This window comes from Centrocercus urophasianus, unplaced genomic scaffold (assembly GCF_019232065.1).
Source record: "Centrocercus urophasianus isolate 14NV4802_14NV808 unplaced genomic scaffold, USGS_Curo_1.0 seq_29, whole genome shotgun sequence".
NCBI classification, from domain to species: Eukaryota; Metazoa; Chordata; class Aves; order Galliformes; family Phasianidae; genus Centrocercus; species Centrocercus urophasianus.
In genome coordinates this window covers 2,537,963-2,557,105 of record NW_024884855.1, presented here as the reverse complement: position 1 = coordinate 2,557,105, position 19,143 = coordinate 2,537,963, and the positions used below count along the sequence as shown (strand labels likewise).

At 37.0% G+C, this 19,143-nt stretch overlaps 1 protein-coding gene across 3 annotated transcripts in view; it reads right to left on the bottom strand.

The window, feature by feature from the left end:
• Positions 1-19,143, bottom strand: part of RBFOX1 (RNA binding fox-1 homolog 1) — a 256,432-nt gene that overhangs the window by 128,927 nt on the left and 108,362 nt on the right. For all 3 annotated transcript variants that reach the window (XM_042827855.1, XM_042827856.1, XM_042827858.1), the window contains one exon: positions 2,274-2,516. In XM_042827855.1, the coding sequence (XP_042683789.1) occupies positions 2,274-2,516 (243 nt within the window). The remainder of the gene's footprint in view (positions 1-2,273; positions 2,517-19,143) is intronic.

Below are 19,143 nucleotides of genomic sequence, written 5' to 3'. Positions count from 1 at the left end.
AATTCACTCCTAGTGAAGCCAGAAGAGAGGAAGTATATGACAAGTAAAATGCAGGCTGCAAATTAGTAAGGCAATAAGGAAATCAGAAGACCAGACTGCAAAGGGTACAAAAACAAATAGGAATTAAGCCTATTACTATCTCAGAACTTTCAGGGGAATCATTGGATTTGTTGGAGCTAGGATTGAATAAAACACTTGAAAACGATAAGGGCATCACAGATGATCCGAGTGATCTCTTGTCATCAGTCCTTGCCACAGAAAATGTTGGAAAAACATGCACCCAACATTTCTGATAAAGAGGAAAACGCTCCTTCAAACTGAAAAAATCAAAAACAGGAGAGCAAACAATAAACTGAAAGCCGTAAATGACAAGGGATGTGTTCAGCCTTACTCACATTGATAGGTATTTTATCACTGATTTTCACCAATACAGACTTTTTCTTCAGAACAGAACAGCAACAGACCAACAGTTCTAAAGCACAAAAAGGCTGAGTTGGGCATCACAGCAGCCTAATCAGTGTACAACAGCAGTTAAAAGAACAAAATAAGTTGAAAGAATTAGATAGGGACAACAGAAAAGATGTCACTTTTAATAATAATTTAATAATAATTTTCAGGATTATCTACTTGCTTAGAATTTCTACTCTAAATCACTGACACTGGCATTTGGCAACAGTTTTCAAAAAAGGCCACGGAAGAAAACTTAAAAAGATGGAAAGAACCAAAGTTAACTTTGTAAAGGGAGATATAAAAGAGGACACTGTGGAGCTATACAGAAAACTATGTGATACAGGAAAATAGGATGCTCTTCAACTTTCTCACATTGTCAGCAAACAGCCAATCAGAGCAATAAAAATATGTCAAGTCAAATGTAAAATAATTAAACATTGTACTGTGAAGACCACAAAACTGTGTAACTAATTCACAAAGGCATCTCCCAAGGTAGGGTTCGTGATCATAAGCAAACAGTTCATGATAATAGCAAGGAATATTCTTTGGTGATTTTTTTCACCGTTTTTTGTATAGTTAGTTGTTTTTTGTTTAGTATGTGTGATTGACTGTTTAGAGGCACAGTACTCATTGCTCAGCATTAATAAATCTGGGATGACCTTGCCATAGGGATACAGAAAAATCTTCATATCCTTTCTTAAAGATCCATTACAAGGACTTCCTTTTCTTTCCTCAGAGGTTAATACAATAAGATGCAAGTGCCCTAGGTAATTCCCAGCCTTCTAGATACACAATATAAAATATTAGTATTTTAATTTCTTGCTTATTTCCATATAAAGAAATTAGTGATGTGACAGGACACACAAGTCTCCACAGAAACTCATTTAATAGTATGTGCTTTCCCTTTTCTCTTGCCCTGGTGGAGGAGACTTGAGGTTGGAGGGGAGTAAAGGACAGCAAGATGAAGTATGGACCATGGCTGTAGCAAGGACAATGACAGCTAATAGGTAGGGCTGCTTCAAGCATATGTCTAAACTGCAATGAGTTATCTGTTCTGTGCTCTATCCTACAACTGTCATGCAGGTGGTCAGTAGCTCAGAAATCTACTAGCCTTGGGCACTGGGCATACTGGGTTCCAATCAAGAATTAAAACAGAAGCACTACGCTATCCATGTATGAAATACGTGACTTTTAAATTATAGGACAGGGCTGTCTGAGGAGTCTCTTGCATAATTCATAACACTTCTGAACTTCATATATAAATCAAATACAAGTCTATTGTTTACACTTTGTTGAGCACAGACTCCCCCTACAACTTTTGGTGAAGAGTGCATGAACAAACTCTCTGGAGTGTTGCAGATATGCTCTTCATAATACTCATTCATACACAAGTAATTTCAACATAGTATCATTCAACAAGTATTTCTATGAAAGGTTTCTGCTCATGTCTGTCAAAAAATACAGAGTACAATAAAAATCACAAAATGAGCTACTACTTGTGTTTCTTTTTTTTTTTTTTTTTTTTTTTCCCCCTTGGCTTTCCTAATCTATACAACTCATGGGCATGCTGTTGACAAATCTGTCTGACTGATATTATAGAAAAGGGACTACAGATTCCAGAATGTTCCCAAACATCATATGAGGCTCCAAAAGCAGAAGACTAATATTCACTAATACCGACAAGTTTTAAAATGCAAGCAATCCCAGTACAAGTGAAATGCAGAATTATTAAGTGCAACATAAGAACTGACGTTATAAAAAAAAAAACAAACACACGTCACTCTAAATACACAGCTTTAAAAATAGCCAAAACCTTGACTTACTGTGGCTGTGCCGGAGACAGTTTGTGCATTTGTGTCAGCTGCACTCTGTTCAGAGTGTGTCTGAGCAGGAGGGTACATGTTTAATGTGTGCTCTGGAACAGTGGTTTGGCCTGTGTAGTCTGGAGCTGGATGAGGATGTGGGGCTGTGTATTCTGCAGGTATACCGTTCTGAGGAGGAGCAAACTGGGCTGAGGCATAAGGCTGTGCCATTGTGTCAGGAGGTGCTGTAGCTTCCTGATTACCCTGTGAAGATCAAAGGGGAAAAAAAAAGGAAGAAATGTGTCATGAGATAAAATAGTTTAGCAAGCAAACAAGCATTGCTGGCCTGAAAAGGGCACAACACTAGTTTTCCTGAGAGTATTTCTTATCTGAATTAAATCCACTTTCCTAACACTATTAAATCTTATTACAGTTAATATCTGCTGTTCTCTACAGACTGTTCCTTAACTGCAAAATGCCAGAGAAATCTTACCTCAACTAAAGTCTCAACTCAAACAAGAAAGACGGACAAAACTTAGTTCATTTCGTATGTTTCTGAGTGCAACCGCCAATACAGAGCTCTGGTAAAGTTACCCCATAGCCTGGGATCCATTCTGACTTACCACCTACAGAACTCAATACATGCTCCCTGCACTCTGAGCAGAACTGAGGTGTATTTTGTTAACACACCTGAAAATATTTATGTTAAGTAATGCCGTACACAGTATTCAGAGGTGCAACATACTGAACAACTGCAAACCGCAAATGCAAAAACAATCAGATTCAATCCCAATACCAAGCATTTGAATCTAAAAAATAAATCAACTGGAAAACGCCATTTAACATAGATTTTATTTTTTTAACGTTACTGGCTCTCAAAAGTAAATAGACTTAATAGACATAAGAACTTACAAGGTTATATATACTTGAAGACCACAGTAATTCATCTCCATATTACACTATGCCTGTACAAATAAAACTAAAGATCTCATCTCTACATAACTAGATCCATCCTTATGCTTGATACAAAAGTGAAAAGTCATCAAGCATGCTTATTTGTGAGATATTTGGTATCATAGAATAATTTATGTTTTAAAAGACCACAATGATCATCAAATCCAACATTAACCTAGCACTGGCAAGCCTACCGCTAAACAGTGTTCCTAAGCATCACACCTAGACATCTTTTAAATACCTCTATGGATGGTCACTCAACTACTTCTCTGGGCAATCTGTTTTAATGCTACATAACACTGAGAATTTTTCCTAATACCCAAACTAAACCTCTCCTGGCACAATTTGAGGCCATTTCCTCTTGTCCCATCACAGTTCCTTTGGAGAATAGACTCCACCACGATACAGTCTCCTCAGTACAGTACTCCTCTACAGTAGCTGTAGAGAGCAATAAGGACTCAATTGAGTCTCCTTTTCTCCAGGCTAAATAATCCCAGCTTCCTACAGCTGCTTGTAGTAAAACTTGTGCTCCAGCCCTTTTACAAGCTTGACTACCCTTCATTGGGCATAATTCAGCACCACGATGCTTTCTTGTTGTGATAGACCCAAAACTGAACACAGTATTTGCGGGGCAGCCTCACTAGAGCCAAGAACAAGGGGTTAATCACTGGCATGCTCTGCTCAACCCAAGTTATAATGATACTATGGAAGAAAATATGTAACACAATCCTTCAGGTATAAACTATGTCCAAGCAACGATGCTACAGATGACATTGCACTACAGGCAGATAATACAGGGACTATGGACTTCAAAACGTAGATGGGCTAACTGGCTTAAAAGATTAAATTATATCCCTCTAAATATTAATTATAAAAAATAGTATTTTTTTTATAATTATAAAAAATAGTAAGCATGCAATTTGTTTTCAAAATATTTTTTTCCTTTTCCCACCAAAGCATGCAGAAGTACTGTAACAATTCAGCTTACTTCTACTCGATTTCCTAATTTCGGAATAGGCTAGATGAAGAAAAGTCGTTCTTTTCACACCTAAGGTCATTTCCAGCCAATTTCAGCTACCTCAGACATTGGTGACCTGACCTCAACTGGGCCTAAACTCAGGAACTTTTAAAAACTTGCAAAATCACATTTCAGGAACAAAGGTTGGTACAAGATACACTTGAAAGAGAAAACTACATTTTGCTTTGTAAAAGGCATTCACTGTGTCCTAGAAAAGGAAGACTTTATATTAGCAATCAAAACCTCCTCCATTTTAATCTGATCTTTGGTACTTTTTTACTGCATGGCCTGTGCAAGTAGTATACCTCGCTCCATTCACAATCTTTAAAGTGAAAACAGTTTTATTTACATACTTCACTTGGTTAAGTCAGTAAGTTTTATTACTATAAAATTTCAATGTTTCCAAGGTTATTATTACACTGCAGCTTGCCTGTTAAAAATTTTAAGGGAGGTTTAAAACTTCCAAATGCGTATTTATGTTCTCTTGCACTACAATGGAAAGACTCCTTTCTTATCTCCTTCTACTTCACCTCAAAATCCAGATTAAAAACAGCAATGAATAGATTCCACCAGAGACTTTTACTAAATGTTAAATAAATAGCTGTAAAACTTTAGGGAGGGCAGGGGAGCTTAGATTTTTTTTTTCTTAATCAACTGTTTTATGGTTGATGTCAGCAAATGGTAAGAACAAACTTCTGCCTGTATAAGCATTTTTCACCATGCTGGCTTTGAAGCTCAGTAACTGGCACTGATGGTCTTTAGGCTACTTGTTTATCTTAGATACTAAACATGGCATTAGAGTCAGCAGCTGTTAAAAAAGAGCAATCATGATAACAAAGGGACCAACAGATATGTCCAGGTGCATTTGATCTACATGTTTTTGTACTACTCTGAGTCCTAAACCAGATGTTGCGAGACCACCCACTGTTTCTCATTAACATTGACAAGAGCTCTATGAGACCCTGATTAATATTCAAAGCATTCACATTTAGTGCTAATTACAGCTAATATTTAATTAAGAGGGTTGAGCTTTTATATGATTTCTCACCAGCAACTCCAAACAATTCACAATTTAGATTTACCATAGAATGGCAAACTGCATGGGAAATTCTGACACACACCATGGAGGCTCTTCTACCTCATTCACTGGATGCACTACACTGAGATCTGAATTGCTTAATAGTGGGGACTATTCTTCAATAAATGGGAATTGAAGAGTCAGGCATGTCTTGGTTGGTTCAGATTTTTTTTGTTGTTTGCTGTTTTTTGGGGGGTTTCTACATATACATACATACATACATATATATACACACACACACACACACATCCCTTCTATAGATTCAGGAATTTGCAGTCTTTCCATTAGAAGAAAACGAAAATGCTTAGAGTAGAACGCTAGCATGCAAAGTTATCATTCCAAACAGTATGTTCATTAAATATATTTGGAGGAAAAAAAAGAAGAAAATCGTGCTTATTCTACATAAGGTTAAAAAATATGACAATGAATTTGAGTTCTTAGTCTCTTAAAAGCTGCAGAACTTCTGCAGCCTTCAAAATCTGTGAATTTTTGAATCATAATGAATTCAGTAGGCACAATATTACAAAGTAGTATGAAAGCACACGAGTATAAACATTCTTTACTATTTATGTAGGCATCACACCAGTGCTTGCTGTTTAGATTATGAATTTACATTAAGAACAATACCGTGCAAACTAACATTTGTAACATTTGGTTGACAGAAATTCCAGGTGACACAAAACTGTTACATTTGTATGGATCCTAATTAATCAAAATTCTTTAAATAGTCACCTAAAATGGAATGTCACTGTGTCCTTTAAAATAAGTGAACTAAAATGAATAAAGGAAATAGTCGATCTTATTCACTAAACTGAGAATATGAAATTGCCTTGAAAGCAACAGGAAATATTGATCCTTACTTAGCCTTGTATGCCTCAGGTATTAGGGCAGCCTCTAAACTGTGGATGACAGTACACAGATGTTGCTTAATACAACCTAGACATTAGAGGCTAAACAGAAGTTGTCGTTTTGGACTCAATTCCAAGTACCTTTAAGTTTAAATGACCCTTTAATGCTCGCTTTGCGCATGGTTTTTAATAAAGTAGTTGCTGGCAACAGAAAGAAGAACAAAGGATGGCAGACAGTCAGGCTCAGTTAAATGTTCTGGCCCGAGGTTTAATGAAAACCACATTTCAACTGAAAAATATGCTTTACGTGGCAGTGTATAAAACCAGCTTCATTGCTTTCTGGTTAAATGCTGAACTGTAAAGAACAAAACAAGAAAGCATTCCAACGATATAGGTAAGTGAAATCATTCCTATTGAATATATATTATTCCACTTGAAGAAAAGCTTAGAATTTGAAATATTCCTAGTACCTCAGATCTTAACCTGTCATTTTAGCATCTTCAGCTCTGAAAGGATTTCATAATTAACAAACCCATGAAAAGTGTCAAAACATAATAAAGCAAGCTTGTTGTGTTTGTATACAAAAGGCAGAGTACAGAAAATATTATGCAGTGTTCCTTTTTAAAAACACATTTGCAGCACAAAAAATGTATTTATTCAATGAAAACCATTCTGCTTGCTTGCATTTTAAAGTCTAACTAACAGTTTATTGCTTGTTTTACTCTATTTTCTGTTTGGAGCATCCTGTTTCTTTGGCAAGAGATATTTTACATTTAGAGGAAGCCTCTCATACTGTAGTTAAATGAGCCAAACTGCATCATATCCTTAGGGCATGGAAACAAAGAAGAAAAATGCAACATTACTCTGTAAACCTGCTGCTTATACGAAAGGCTCTGTCAGATATATCAAGCACAGCAGAGACACAATCACCGCTGCAGTTTGCCTTCTCTCAGAGCAAATGAAGCCACTAAACATGTATTAGAAGCCTTACATGCAGTGGCGCAGCTGGTTAAAGGAAATGCCTTGATCTGACTAAAAAACAAGAGTTTCAAGTGAAAATAAAAGTGAAAATACCTGCTGTACCATCCCGCTCCCTTTTTCCTCCATAAACTTAGCCAGCTGCTCTAGTCCCAGGCCATACAGCATCTGCCCAAAGCAAGCATCAATTACGGATGAGGGCGTGTGAGCAATGTAATGTGTGTAAGAGTGTGGATGATAGGGGTGTTCGAGGAGGGGGAGCTAATCCAGGGTTTACTGACCTCCCTCTCAACATCTGACTGCTCCCAAAACCTAATCCAGATGGGGCTCTTTCAGCTTGCTGGGCCTCGCCCCATCAATCACAGCAGGCCACTCCTCTGTCTCCTGCTACTAGTTACAGAGTGCACCACTGAGCAGATGATTACACACACAAGAAGAAAAAACACAGCTTGACTACATTAATAGCTGCTTCAAAAACATCAGAAATGCTACTATGTCAGTTGCAGAACATTTTTGTTTTAAAATTAAGATGGCTGTACTTAAAGTTTTTTTTTTTTTAAAAAAAAAAAAAAAAAAAAAGCAACTTCCAGTGCTTTGTGTTTCTGATACTTTGAACATGCACATATTTCTATGTGATTAATTCTTCCTACATGGGGTAGAGTTAATATCAATAAGATTTCTACTTCAAATTTGCTGAACTCCATAAGCAAACCATCAATACTGAAAGCAGTCTGTTTTAGATTAAATGTACTTTATCCTCCCATGCAAATGAAATAGTTTCCCTTTTTGTTTCATTTTATGGCATCAGAAATGCTTCCAAGGCTTGGTTCTGCGAGGCACTTTAAGCAAGTTAATACTTCACTGTTAAAGGAATTTTCTTAGTTGCTCTAGAGTTGGTTTGAGAACAATTAAACTTCTAATTAAATCAAATAGTAATACACTTAAAGACAGGCAGATACAGAAAAGCCCCAAAGAATACACTTTTATTGCCACTCTACCCCAGACTGCCTACTGAAGAGAAACTGCAGGCAGAGCAGACACTTAACATGGAAATCATTCTTACAAATGTTAGAATTTATGTTACTATTACAGTACAAATGTTAGAAGAGTACACAGGGCAGCAGATAAACAGCTATCAGCTCATCTTTAAACTTAGGTTCCATCTGATACATATTAGATTTCCTTAAAGCAGCGGTGTAACTCTTCCAGATTCCTTGCTGGCACTTCCCAGTAAACGATAATAAGAGCAGCCACTTAAGTTTTTTCAGAAGGAATCAGACATCCAACCACAGTGGACCAATAATGACAACTGACTAATTTTGCAAGCTTTCTCTGTTGTAGCTTAATTATGTGACCAGGCCACTTGACTCAGATCATTTACTTCTGCAGTCATACGGAGTGCAGCCACCTCTTTTTGGAAGGTTCAACACAGATCCAAACTCGGATTTCATTTAAGAAACAATATCATTCCAAAACAATTCTATCCTCAAAAGAAAGAAAATGCAAAATACACTTTCTTCAGAGAGCACAGGACAAAAAGGCAGTAGTAAGGAAGCAAAAAAGACTTCCCTCATTACCTTAAAAAAAGAACTTCTTCACTAAGAAGCTTCTGATTTTGGTTCTCTTCGCATACAACGCACCGTACCCAAGTCTGTGCTCTTGTTACTGCTACGTATACATCTGAAAATGAAAGGCTCACTTTGTGTTGATGCTTGAAGTACGGAGCAAACTAATGAAACAACACAACATCCACAGTGTAGGAGGGTTAAATATATTTACTTACATTTCAAAGAAGGTCAACAACCTACCAAAAACTAAGTCTGAACTCCTGCCTACAGTAAAGACCATGTAGTACTGTGGATAATAGAGATACACGCGAAGAAAGCATCCCCTGCAACACCATCATTCTTTCCAAGTGTCACTGCTCAAACTTCTGACCACCTTTATGATGCTGCAATTTATTACACTACCTCTCCCTGTACTCCTAGACAACTCCTTCTCTTGCAATTTTCAATGGTTCAAATAAACACAATTCTATCATATTAATTTTTATTTGCTTTCACATGACCACCCAAATCTTTCTTTTACTTACTTTTCCATCCTATCTCCCACTTCCTCCAACTGTGTTAGGTATTTTATACAGGATTTTTTCAACTACAATTTAGCCTTCTATTCCATCAACCAGTGTTTTCCCCTTTTTAAAATAATGAGAAGTTTTTTACATCATGTTTTGAAAACACTGGTCATCAGAATTGCCTGAAAAGCCACACAGTAAGGCAATCAGAAGCACGTAGCATGTATTATCAAAATTCATTTCCATAATGAGAACTGATTCCTGCAAGGTTTCAAACTAAGTCATAAAAGGAGCTCTTCCCACAGGTCAAAATAAGAAAGTACATCTAGGTCCCATCTTGCATCCTTACTAGAGCACACTGAAGGAAAACAATGCAGCATCCTTGTTCCCAAATTAAAATAAAACAAAACAAAACAAAAAAAAACCCAGAAACATCGGAAGCATTGGATTGCCAACATACAAGGTGCTTAAAATCTAGCCAGACAGCTGGCCTTTAAAGGGAGAAGCAATCAATGTTTATAAGTCTAACTGGCAACAAGCTATGAATGCCATCCCTCCAGCACGAAGTCCCAGTTCCACAACAGCATAACATGTTCACAGAAGACTGTATGAAGTGCAAGAACGTAAGTTCACATGTCACAGCTAATGGATCTACCTGAGGGCAGTTCTGGCAGTTATAGAGATCTTGCCAAGTCAGAATAGTGGGATGAAATGAAACTGACCTAGGGACAGAGTAGTCCCTGCACTGCTCTGCAGAAAAAGATCTGCTTGAGAACTGGTAAATGTTAAATTAAGCATGGATCAGCATCCACCATTAAGGCAATAAAGTTTAGCTGCATAGTGGGAAGCATTAACAAAAGGATAGTCACTGGACTGAGGAAAAAAATTATTCCTCCCTGCACAGCACTTCTGAAGCAGCATCTGGAACTCTCTGACCAGTCTGGAGTCTGCCAAGATGGGAGATCCATTTTTAAACTGGACAGTGCAGTGCTGGGCTGCAAAGATGGTCAGAGGACTGCAGACCATGAGAGGGGTTGGTCATGCTTAGCCTGTAGAAGAAAGGGCTGGCAAATCTTCAACTGCATCTTCTCCAATCTAACAGAGCATAACAAAGACAGAATCAGACTTTCCTTACAAGTGCAGGGTGAATGAATAAAAAGCAACGGTCAAAAGTTGCAGAAACAGAAATTCTACTTGGCTACAAAGAATAAAAAGTTAATAATGAGGAAAACTAAGCCAGGAACATGCTGTTCACAGAGGTGATGGAATCTTAGAGACATTCAAATTTAAACTGGACAAGTCCTTGAGCAACATGATTACAATGGTGTCGTTAGCGCCAACTGAACAAGGAAGTTGGGATTTGATGGACTCTGAAATTTGCTTTCAGCCTATAGGCTTCTGTGATCTCACATGGCTTCAAGAGTACCTTAAAGTATTTAATAACTTCATATTTCTCTCTTACCTGATGGCTTTCCTCATGAAGGATTTACAGACAAGGAAAAGATGAGATACAGGTTCCAGTCTGTTTTCTCTCCTTGAGAAACTACATCTCAATTCCTTCAAATGGGTTTTGAAAGCTCTCTCAGGAAAATATATTTACATTTGTTTAATACACAAGTAGCAATCATGGTGCATGCAAAACAAGAACAAATTCACAAAGAACTATGACATATCTTAATTATTTGCCATGTTACAATTTTCAATACATGTAGAAGATGACCTTTAGAATTGCTTCTCCACAGAAAATAGGTTTTGTTTTTGTTTTTTGCCTTCTGCTTTATCTCCCAAACAGTAGCTTCCACTGGCATGTAAGCTTTCTAATCTTATCTGCAATTTGTATACTGAAATGCCTTTTTTTTTTTTTTTAAACACATTAAACACATTGAAATCTTCGCCACCTCCTAAATCAGAATATTGATAAAGCTAGTGCATCTACTTTCTTGTTTTTCAGCGTCTAAAGTGGTGGTTGCACAAACCTATTCTTACAATTAACACTAACTCTAGATACGAGATCTTCAAAGCTGCAGCAGTTCCTAAATCAGTTTGTAAGCAGTTGTGACATAGAGAAGTGAGAGGTTACTGCACTGAAGAAACAATCAATGGGAGGTGGAGAAACAGGACAAAGCAGCAGAAATATATGGTGCTGTATTGGCATGAAATATTCTGTTCTGAGAAATTGTTTCTTAATAATCTTAAGCTACAAAAGCAACATACACCAAGTGGTGAACTACAGGTCTTCACAGGAAAATGCAACAACAGCAATCTGATCCCATGATCCACCCAGCACACAGCTCAGAACTACCACAGTGGAACCGGTCTGAACTCCTGCCATCTGGAGTAGGAAAGAAATGTGCTGCTGCCATGTAGATTGCAGCAATCCAAAACAAGGCACTGCTGGGCATTCTTCTGTAACTACAGTCAAGAACACAATTCATAGCTGAAGCAGTGAAAGCAGCAGAGATGTGTTAGCATGATTATTCACTAGGATGCACCGGCTCTTCCGAGATGCCAGAAATACTATCCCAGGTGCCATATCATGCTTATGTAGCAAGACTCCTAATAGCTGGGACACAGCTCCGCATAATGACTTGTAAGCCTTTCTTTTAGGCTCCGCTGAGACTATTCCTAGATTGTAACTTCCACAAAAGCATAAATACTTCCAGAATTTAAATAAAAATAATTCTCAAACATCACCAGATTCGCCAAAGAATGAAGACTGCAAAATATAAGAGTCTGGACAGGCAAAATGAACAGCAATTAAAAATCTTTGAAGGACATTTGTTGTGGACTGAACTGTATTACAATTTCATATTGTAATGCAATGGAATGTACAGCAATGACAGCAGAGTAGCAAGGTCCCAGGCTTCAGCAAATGAGGACTTGCTCAAATGCAACAGTCATGGGCATAGAAACAAAGGAAAGAAGCTGCTTACCTTCAAAAGACCTCAGGTAGGTAGGGATCTTCAAGGAGACACCCTTTCCTCCACTGCCAACACTTAAATGAGGTCTGGGAAGGGGTGGATCCTGGCTCCAGCCCTTCTTGTCACTCAGGTACATGACATGCACCTGAGCTCCCCTGGGTTGGCCCTGCCTTCCCACCAGGTGCTCAATCACTGCTTCCAGCAGTGACTTAACATTTCTACAACACTTGTGTACCTAATAAGTTATTTTTCACACAGAAATAAATAACTTTAAGTAAAAAAAATATATATATATATATATGTATATATATATATATATATATAGTAGGCAGTGTAAATGATGTGTTTCACGAGTATTACACAGAGAAAAGCAGAACTGCAGATAAGCTCACTGGTTTCACTGTTCAGCCTAGTAGACCTGGTTCTTCACAAAAGCACCAGTGAAGTTACTGCATCGGTATACAGCTTGCTCTCAGAATTAAAATTTCTGGAAAAACAAAGCTAAAGGGATCCTGTAATGCTACACATGAAGACTGAACGGCAGCAGCAGTTATTTGAGTGTAAAGTGACATGCCACCTCTTTGAACTGAATACTCCAAATGACCTCTTTTAACCAGGGACACAATCTTTCACTGATGAGCTGTAATTTAGCCTCAGAAAAGAGCAGACACATTTTTCTTTCAGCCCCTCATGCTGAATCATTTTTTGAGACACTACCACAGTAACCACACTTCATCCATTACAGGTAAAACAGGTCCAACTTTCAATATCACAAATGACAGGATCGTTACTTGACTACTGAAATAAAACAAGCTTAGTCAGTTACTAAAGGAAGTAAGAATGTAATGCCATAATAAATTGTCTAAAACAGCAGAATTGACTGAAGATGATCATACCTGCTAGGTATTTGTTAGCAAACATCAAAGTATACAGAGCTGTCTGTCAGCCTGTCCCCTTGAACTAGCCAGAGTAAGCAACAATAACTATGTCCCCATCAAACTAGTGGAATCTGTTCTGTTTCAGTTTACTTTGTTTAACTAGATAAATTTAGGAGTTTGATTTACTTCTCAAGCTCTGTAAAAATGATTACAAGTTTGAGTTCAGGAATTCAGAGGAAGACAAACAGCAAAGCTAGCAATGTGGACTTCAGGAAAACTATTTTATCCATCCCAAACATTTCCTGAAATTGCATATTTTCTGCAAAGTATCTGAAATTTTTGCTTTTATACATGTGAACTCAGCGTTTTGAAGAGATTTGGCACAATACTGATTAATTCCTTTTATCCACAAAGCACACCTACCAGTTTTGAGAGAAAAAATTTACCATTTTCCTTTCCATAGAAGTTTGATTACAATGAAAGATTTATTTCTACAGAGTCAGATAAGGTTTTCCAGATAAGAAATTCACCATTCTGCTGTTTCCCTTCTTTAAATTAAAAAAACAAAAAAAAAACAAAAACAAACAAAAAAAACCAACCAAAACCAAAAGCCCAACACTAAAAATACAAAGAATACGGAAGCTATGCTACCATTGCTATCAGACAATGCTAATTTCCCATTTTTGTTTAATTACCATTTTCATCTCTTTGATATTGATGATGGAAAACAGAGCTGCAAGGACCAACTAACAGAGCAACGTTATCTTGTTTAGTATCAGTAAAGGCAGCATTTGTTTTTTGGCACTGAAATGAAATAACAGAACATCATCTCCACTGTTATTTACTTCTAAGATTAAAATGACTACCAAAATATTATTAGGAACACGGAATAGAGAGATTGGCTTCCCGCCTCAACTGCACTTTGCTACATTTATCACAGATATCATTTGCGTTCTTCAATTACAGCATTAACAACCATTTACCTCAACAGTGTCTACTGCTAGCAAATTAAACCACAGTATTGAAAAAAAGGTGAAGTTCTTCTCAATGCTGAGATGGCAATGCCAATATAATTCGCCTACATAGTTTACAAACACTACTGAATATCACAACTGGCCAAAAATGAAGTCTGCAGTTAACAGAATTGTTTAACAGTTCTTACAGTGTTAGAAAGGATTCCCCTGAGTACAGCAATTAGTAGGTTATCCTTAGTTAAGTCTCTAAAAAGCTTCAGCCAGTTTGCCTGGGTATTTTAATTTCTCCATCAGGAGGATGAGGCCTGTAGCCACCCACAAAACTGGAGATCTTGTTTCTCCCTGAACACCTTTAGAAATACCATTTTTAGACTAGCTCTTCTTCATGAGGCTGAATATGTACACATGATAGTAAGTCTTGCTACAAAGCAGGCTTTTGCCATACACCATGTGTTTAACTCTGATATGCTTAACTATTGCTTCAAATAATACTTCAAAATTATGCAGATGGTGGGACTGGACATTAATTATCCTTCTCAGTCTGAAGTTTGTTTCTGTGCATCTGTGTGTAAGAAAGGGTTGATGAAGCAGCAGAAGGAAAGGTATCTCCAAAACTGAAACAATGCTGAGCAGTGTGGCATATTTACCAAAAGCACACAGCTAATTTACAGCAACAGCATTCAAGAGCATTTGTGTGCTCATATGTAGGGCAGCAGCACACACTTAACAGCATTCAGATCCTAAAATCAGCAAAAAATAAGCATCTGTATAGACTGGTTAGGGAGAGAGGAGTTACAACCTTAAATTGCTTTTAATTCACACGGGAAGAACTACCTTCTATATTAGAAAGCAAGAATACTAGATTAAATAAAATATCCAAAAAAAATTGAAACAGTTCAGCTTCTGCTGAGTGTGCAACTAGCAAGATGGAGAATACAGCAATGTGTTAGCATTCAGGAGCTTCTAGCTGCAAAAGAAATTCAGATTAGATATTGCTACACAGAAATTGATAGCTAGTAGGTATTCAATCAGAAAAGTGCCTTTTCTTTTAAATATTACAATCACATGGTATAGTACATCACTTGTGTCAAGTTAAATTTAATCATATCAGCATACTTAAAGGAAGAAAACTGAATACCTATTCACACACTCATGCCAAGAGGGATTATGAGGCTTTATGAATCCTTTTCCTTTTATTTAGTATTCTGATATCTGTATAGAACAATTTTGATATGTATTATACCCTTAAACTAATCTATTCCATTGTCTTTTTAATGCACACCTAGTATGCCTGAATTCATAGTTACAATATAACGTGTACTGTCAGTTACTTATGTTCTTCTGAAGTCTGCCTGTGTTAAAGGAAAGACATTTTCCTCGATGCAGAAATAGGTATAATGAGAGCAATGCTAATTTTCTTGAGAGTAAAGCAACACCATCTGCTTCCTACTAGTTAAGAGCACATCTAAAAAGGAACAATAATTTATGAGCTCACTAATGCCTAATGATTTTTATCACAGTGGAATCAGGGCTCTGCTTCATTTAAGACAAGGTTTTTGAGAAATGCAAGCCAGAAAGGTAATAGGCTTTTACCTACTTTTCCCACATCCATTTAATGGTTTATCTGAACAACAATGAAAAACAATCACTATTTAATCCAGCAGAAATAAACCAAACGTGTCACAGAGACAGCTAAAAATTGCTTACTGTTTCTGAAAAGGCAAAAGAGAGTTCTCTAAGATCCTTCAGACTATATACACTTTCTCAGCCCAATTTTAAAGGAAGCAAAGAATTACTGTCCTTACTATTCCCCAGAAGGTGAAACTCATCTCAGGAACTTCAAGTATTTCAAGATTTTGTCACTTCATCTATGGCAGTTACCTGCACCCACTCCACAATAGTAGCAAATGCATTCAGTGTTTAAAAGGAAATCTTAAATCACACAACTAGTAATTTGTAGTTTGCCTGGTAGTTTGCCTACCCACAAAAAGCTCAACTCACAAGAAAGCAGAAAGCTAATTTAAATGAACAAAAGATGAAAAAGTAGTTTGAGATCCACCAAAAGAGATGCCTTCAGTGAATAATAGCATCAATTAAGAAAGGCAATGAGCACCAAATTCAAATTTTTGGTGTCCCCAGTATGCATGCGTATGTTTGTGGTATTCAAAAACAAAAACAAAATTAAATTGGGAATGATAGAGCATGGCAATTTGACCTAAAATGTTGTTAAATAATATGAACCATAAAATCAATTCTTAAAATTATTTTAACTGCAATTTAGCGAGACAATTTGAATGCCAGTTAAATAACCTGAGCACAAGGCCTCACACTATTCAGAAACAAATACTGATACAAAATATTTCCAGTTAAACTGAGAATGTGAGATTAATTCAAACAACATAAACATTACACATACACAAAAGCAATACACGCTCTGTTGCTCTGTACACACAAACGAGAATGAATATATCCCAATTCTATACCCTGATTTCAGCATCTTGGGCTTTAATGCAATACATTTTTCTTCAACTTCTTATTTACTTAAAATAGAAATTAAAAAGCACTGTTTGCTACAGGAATTTGTTAATTAATATCTTACATTGAGTGAATCGGAAGTAGCAAAATCAGTGCATCAGAAAAAATTAAAACAATACTTCTAAAAAACATTGCAAGCTACTGCAAACCTTGCACAGACCCACACAGTGCAGATAAACTCTGGCTCCTATTGCCTTAAGAAAATAGGGTTTTTAAATTCATGACAACACAGCAAAATGGAGGTTTTGATGCAAGTTTTTTAAATGGTGTTCTTTTTTGTTGTAGTTCATCTAGAGAAAACACTGACTTCTGAAATACAAATTACTTCAAAATTTGAAAAGAACAATTAATATGGCAATAACAAAAGCCTCCGTAATTGCATTTTTTAGTACGTACAGCTAAATAGTTCACAGCATATTAATCACATATTTTGTCAGAGATCATGGAAGCAAAGTAGGAATGGAAGATATTTTCAAGAAATTCAACAGATTAGTACAGACACCTGGAGCTTGACCTCTAGCACAGAAGTCCTTTCCCTGCACAACAGTTTGCTAGGGTTAGAAGTTCAGCAGAATCCAAACTTTTTACATTCAAATATAATCCAGACTTATATGTTAGTCTACCTGACGAAGTATTGAGAATATCTGGAAGTAATAGGAAGATTTGTTCAGAATCTTTGCACCAAGGCTCCATTTCATTCTTAAGCAATAACCACATTCCATGGAGATGCTACACTGAATTTATTTTTTTTTTCATGTATCAGTGCTTTTGCTTTACAGAAATTGTTGCAGCTTTGTAACTCTAAGAAACCGAATTAACCAAGGACAGTGAAGTAGAAGCATAGTTATGATGCACCAAGTCTGATCCCACTACTGAGATAAATACTCTGTTGGATTAAATGTTGGGATACATACTGTTTCATATGAATGTACTGCAACTTGTGGTCAGATGATCAGCACAGAAATGACAATGCTCAACTGCAAGCTCTGGGGATATTTGCAATCTCCTCATACACATCTCCACTATCAACCAGTTTTGCTTTCTGGAAGATCAAAAATGGCTTAGTAAAAACAATCTAGTTCTCCACTGAATCAGGTGAAGCCTGGGCACGCAATGTATTTTGGTGACTCATCAGGAGAATTCTAGCTAGAGAGCTTCTCAAAGAAGCACGGTCATTTCCGTAATGCCTGGCTGCTCCTTCCATTTAACTGCATTCTTCTGGAAAGAATCAGCAAGACGAGGAGCAGAGATGCAGGAACATCCCTCCATCAGTAATCAGAAAAATATGCAAGAACCATTCATTTTGCCAACTCATTTTCAAATGTGAACTGAGAGAACTGAAGCAGGAAAAAGTCTACGCTTGGGAACTCAGAAAATCTCTAGCTTAAAAGCACACATTCACATGAGAACAACCACAAAAGAATAAATTCTTGACTAGAAAGATGAGCAGTGACTGGAAGATGGAAATCTGCCTAAAAACGCAACCCTGTAGGTTTTACAAGTGCACATATAACCCTCCTTCTTCCCACTTAAAGCTATTTTATACACCTTTAAAATAATTCTGCTCTTCTGTTTAGGTTAAACAATACTTTGATCTAAAAAAAAAAAAAAAAAAACCGAAACAAAAAGAACAAAACAACAATGAGGCTGCCAGAGCTTTCTATTCAGTAAAGAAACCCAAGAAAAACGTTTAGTAGGAAGTAGCAGTTAGACCAATTCTGTCCCTGAAGTGACAGATAGGCAATAGCTATGACATCTCACAGCCCACAGATGTCTCAGTGATTTACATGACTGCATGGATTACCCAATGTAAATGGTAAGAAATAAATTTGAAATTGTTTTAGATAGCATGTATCAACTGTGATAAAAGTTGAGCATCAACTGTGCTCTTCACGCAAGGTATATCTTAAAGACATAATCAAGCTTCCTTTATAAGATTATGATGTTATTCTGTACTCAAAGTGCTTTCCAGGACAGCTATCCTAATGCAGCTAGTGTCCTTCGATTTAAACAGACCTTCCTGGTGCAAGGAACTCTTACTTTGCTTCAGAAAACAAAATGAAGTAAAAGATCACAATTTTTAATCTCTGATGCTATTATGAAATATTATGAAATATTATGAAAACAAGACTAACAAAAAATGACTAGCCTGTTATAATTAGTAGGTGTGATCAACCAACAAGACTGTGAAGGTGCTGAAAAGAACAAAAAATAGCAGAAGGTGGTAATGATGCTATTATTTCTGGTGGAAATTATGGAGGCATGGAATCAGAAAACTCAGGCTAGAAGGGACCTCCGAAGGTCAGTAACCTGATATCCTGCTCAGAGCTGTGACAGGCATCAGATCAGATCAAGGGGCTCTGATTTAGGTCCAGAATTTTTTTTTCCTGAATGATACAGTGATTTTTAGAAAACCACCACAGATGGAGGCTGTGCAGACACTCCAGCAGGCAGCCTGTCCCAATGCTGAATAGTTCTCATGGGGCAGTTTTTTCCATCATGTTCACCCCTTTCTCTCTTGTTCTCATTCTATGTGCCTGTTATACTCCCATGATGAATATCTGGGTAGAGACTGGCTCCAACTTCTCCATTACCTCCCTGTTGGTGCTGAAAGGCTGCAATTAGGACACACC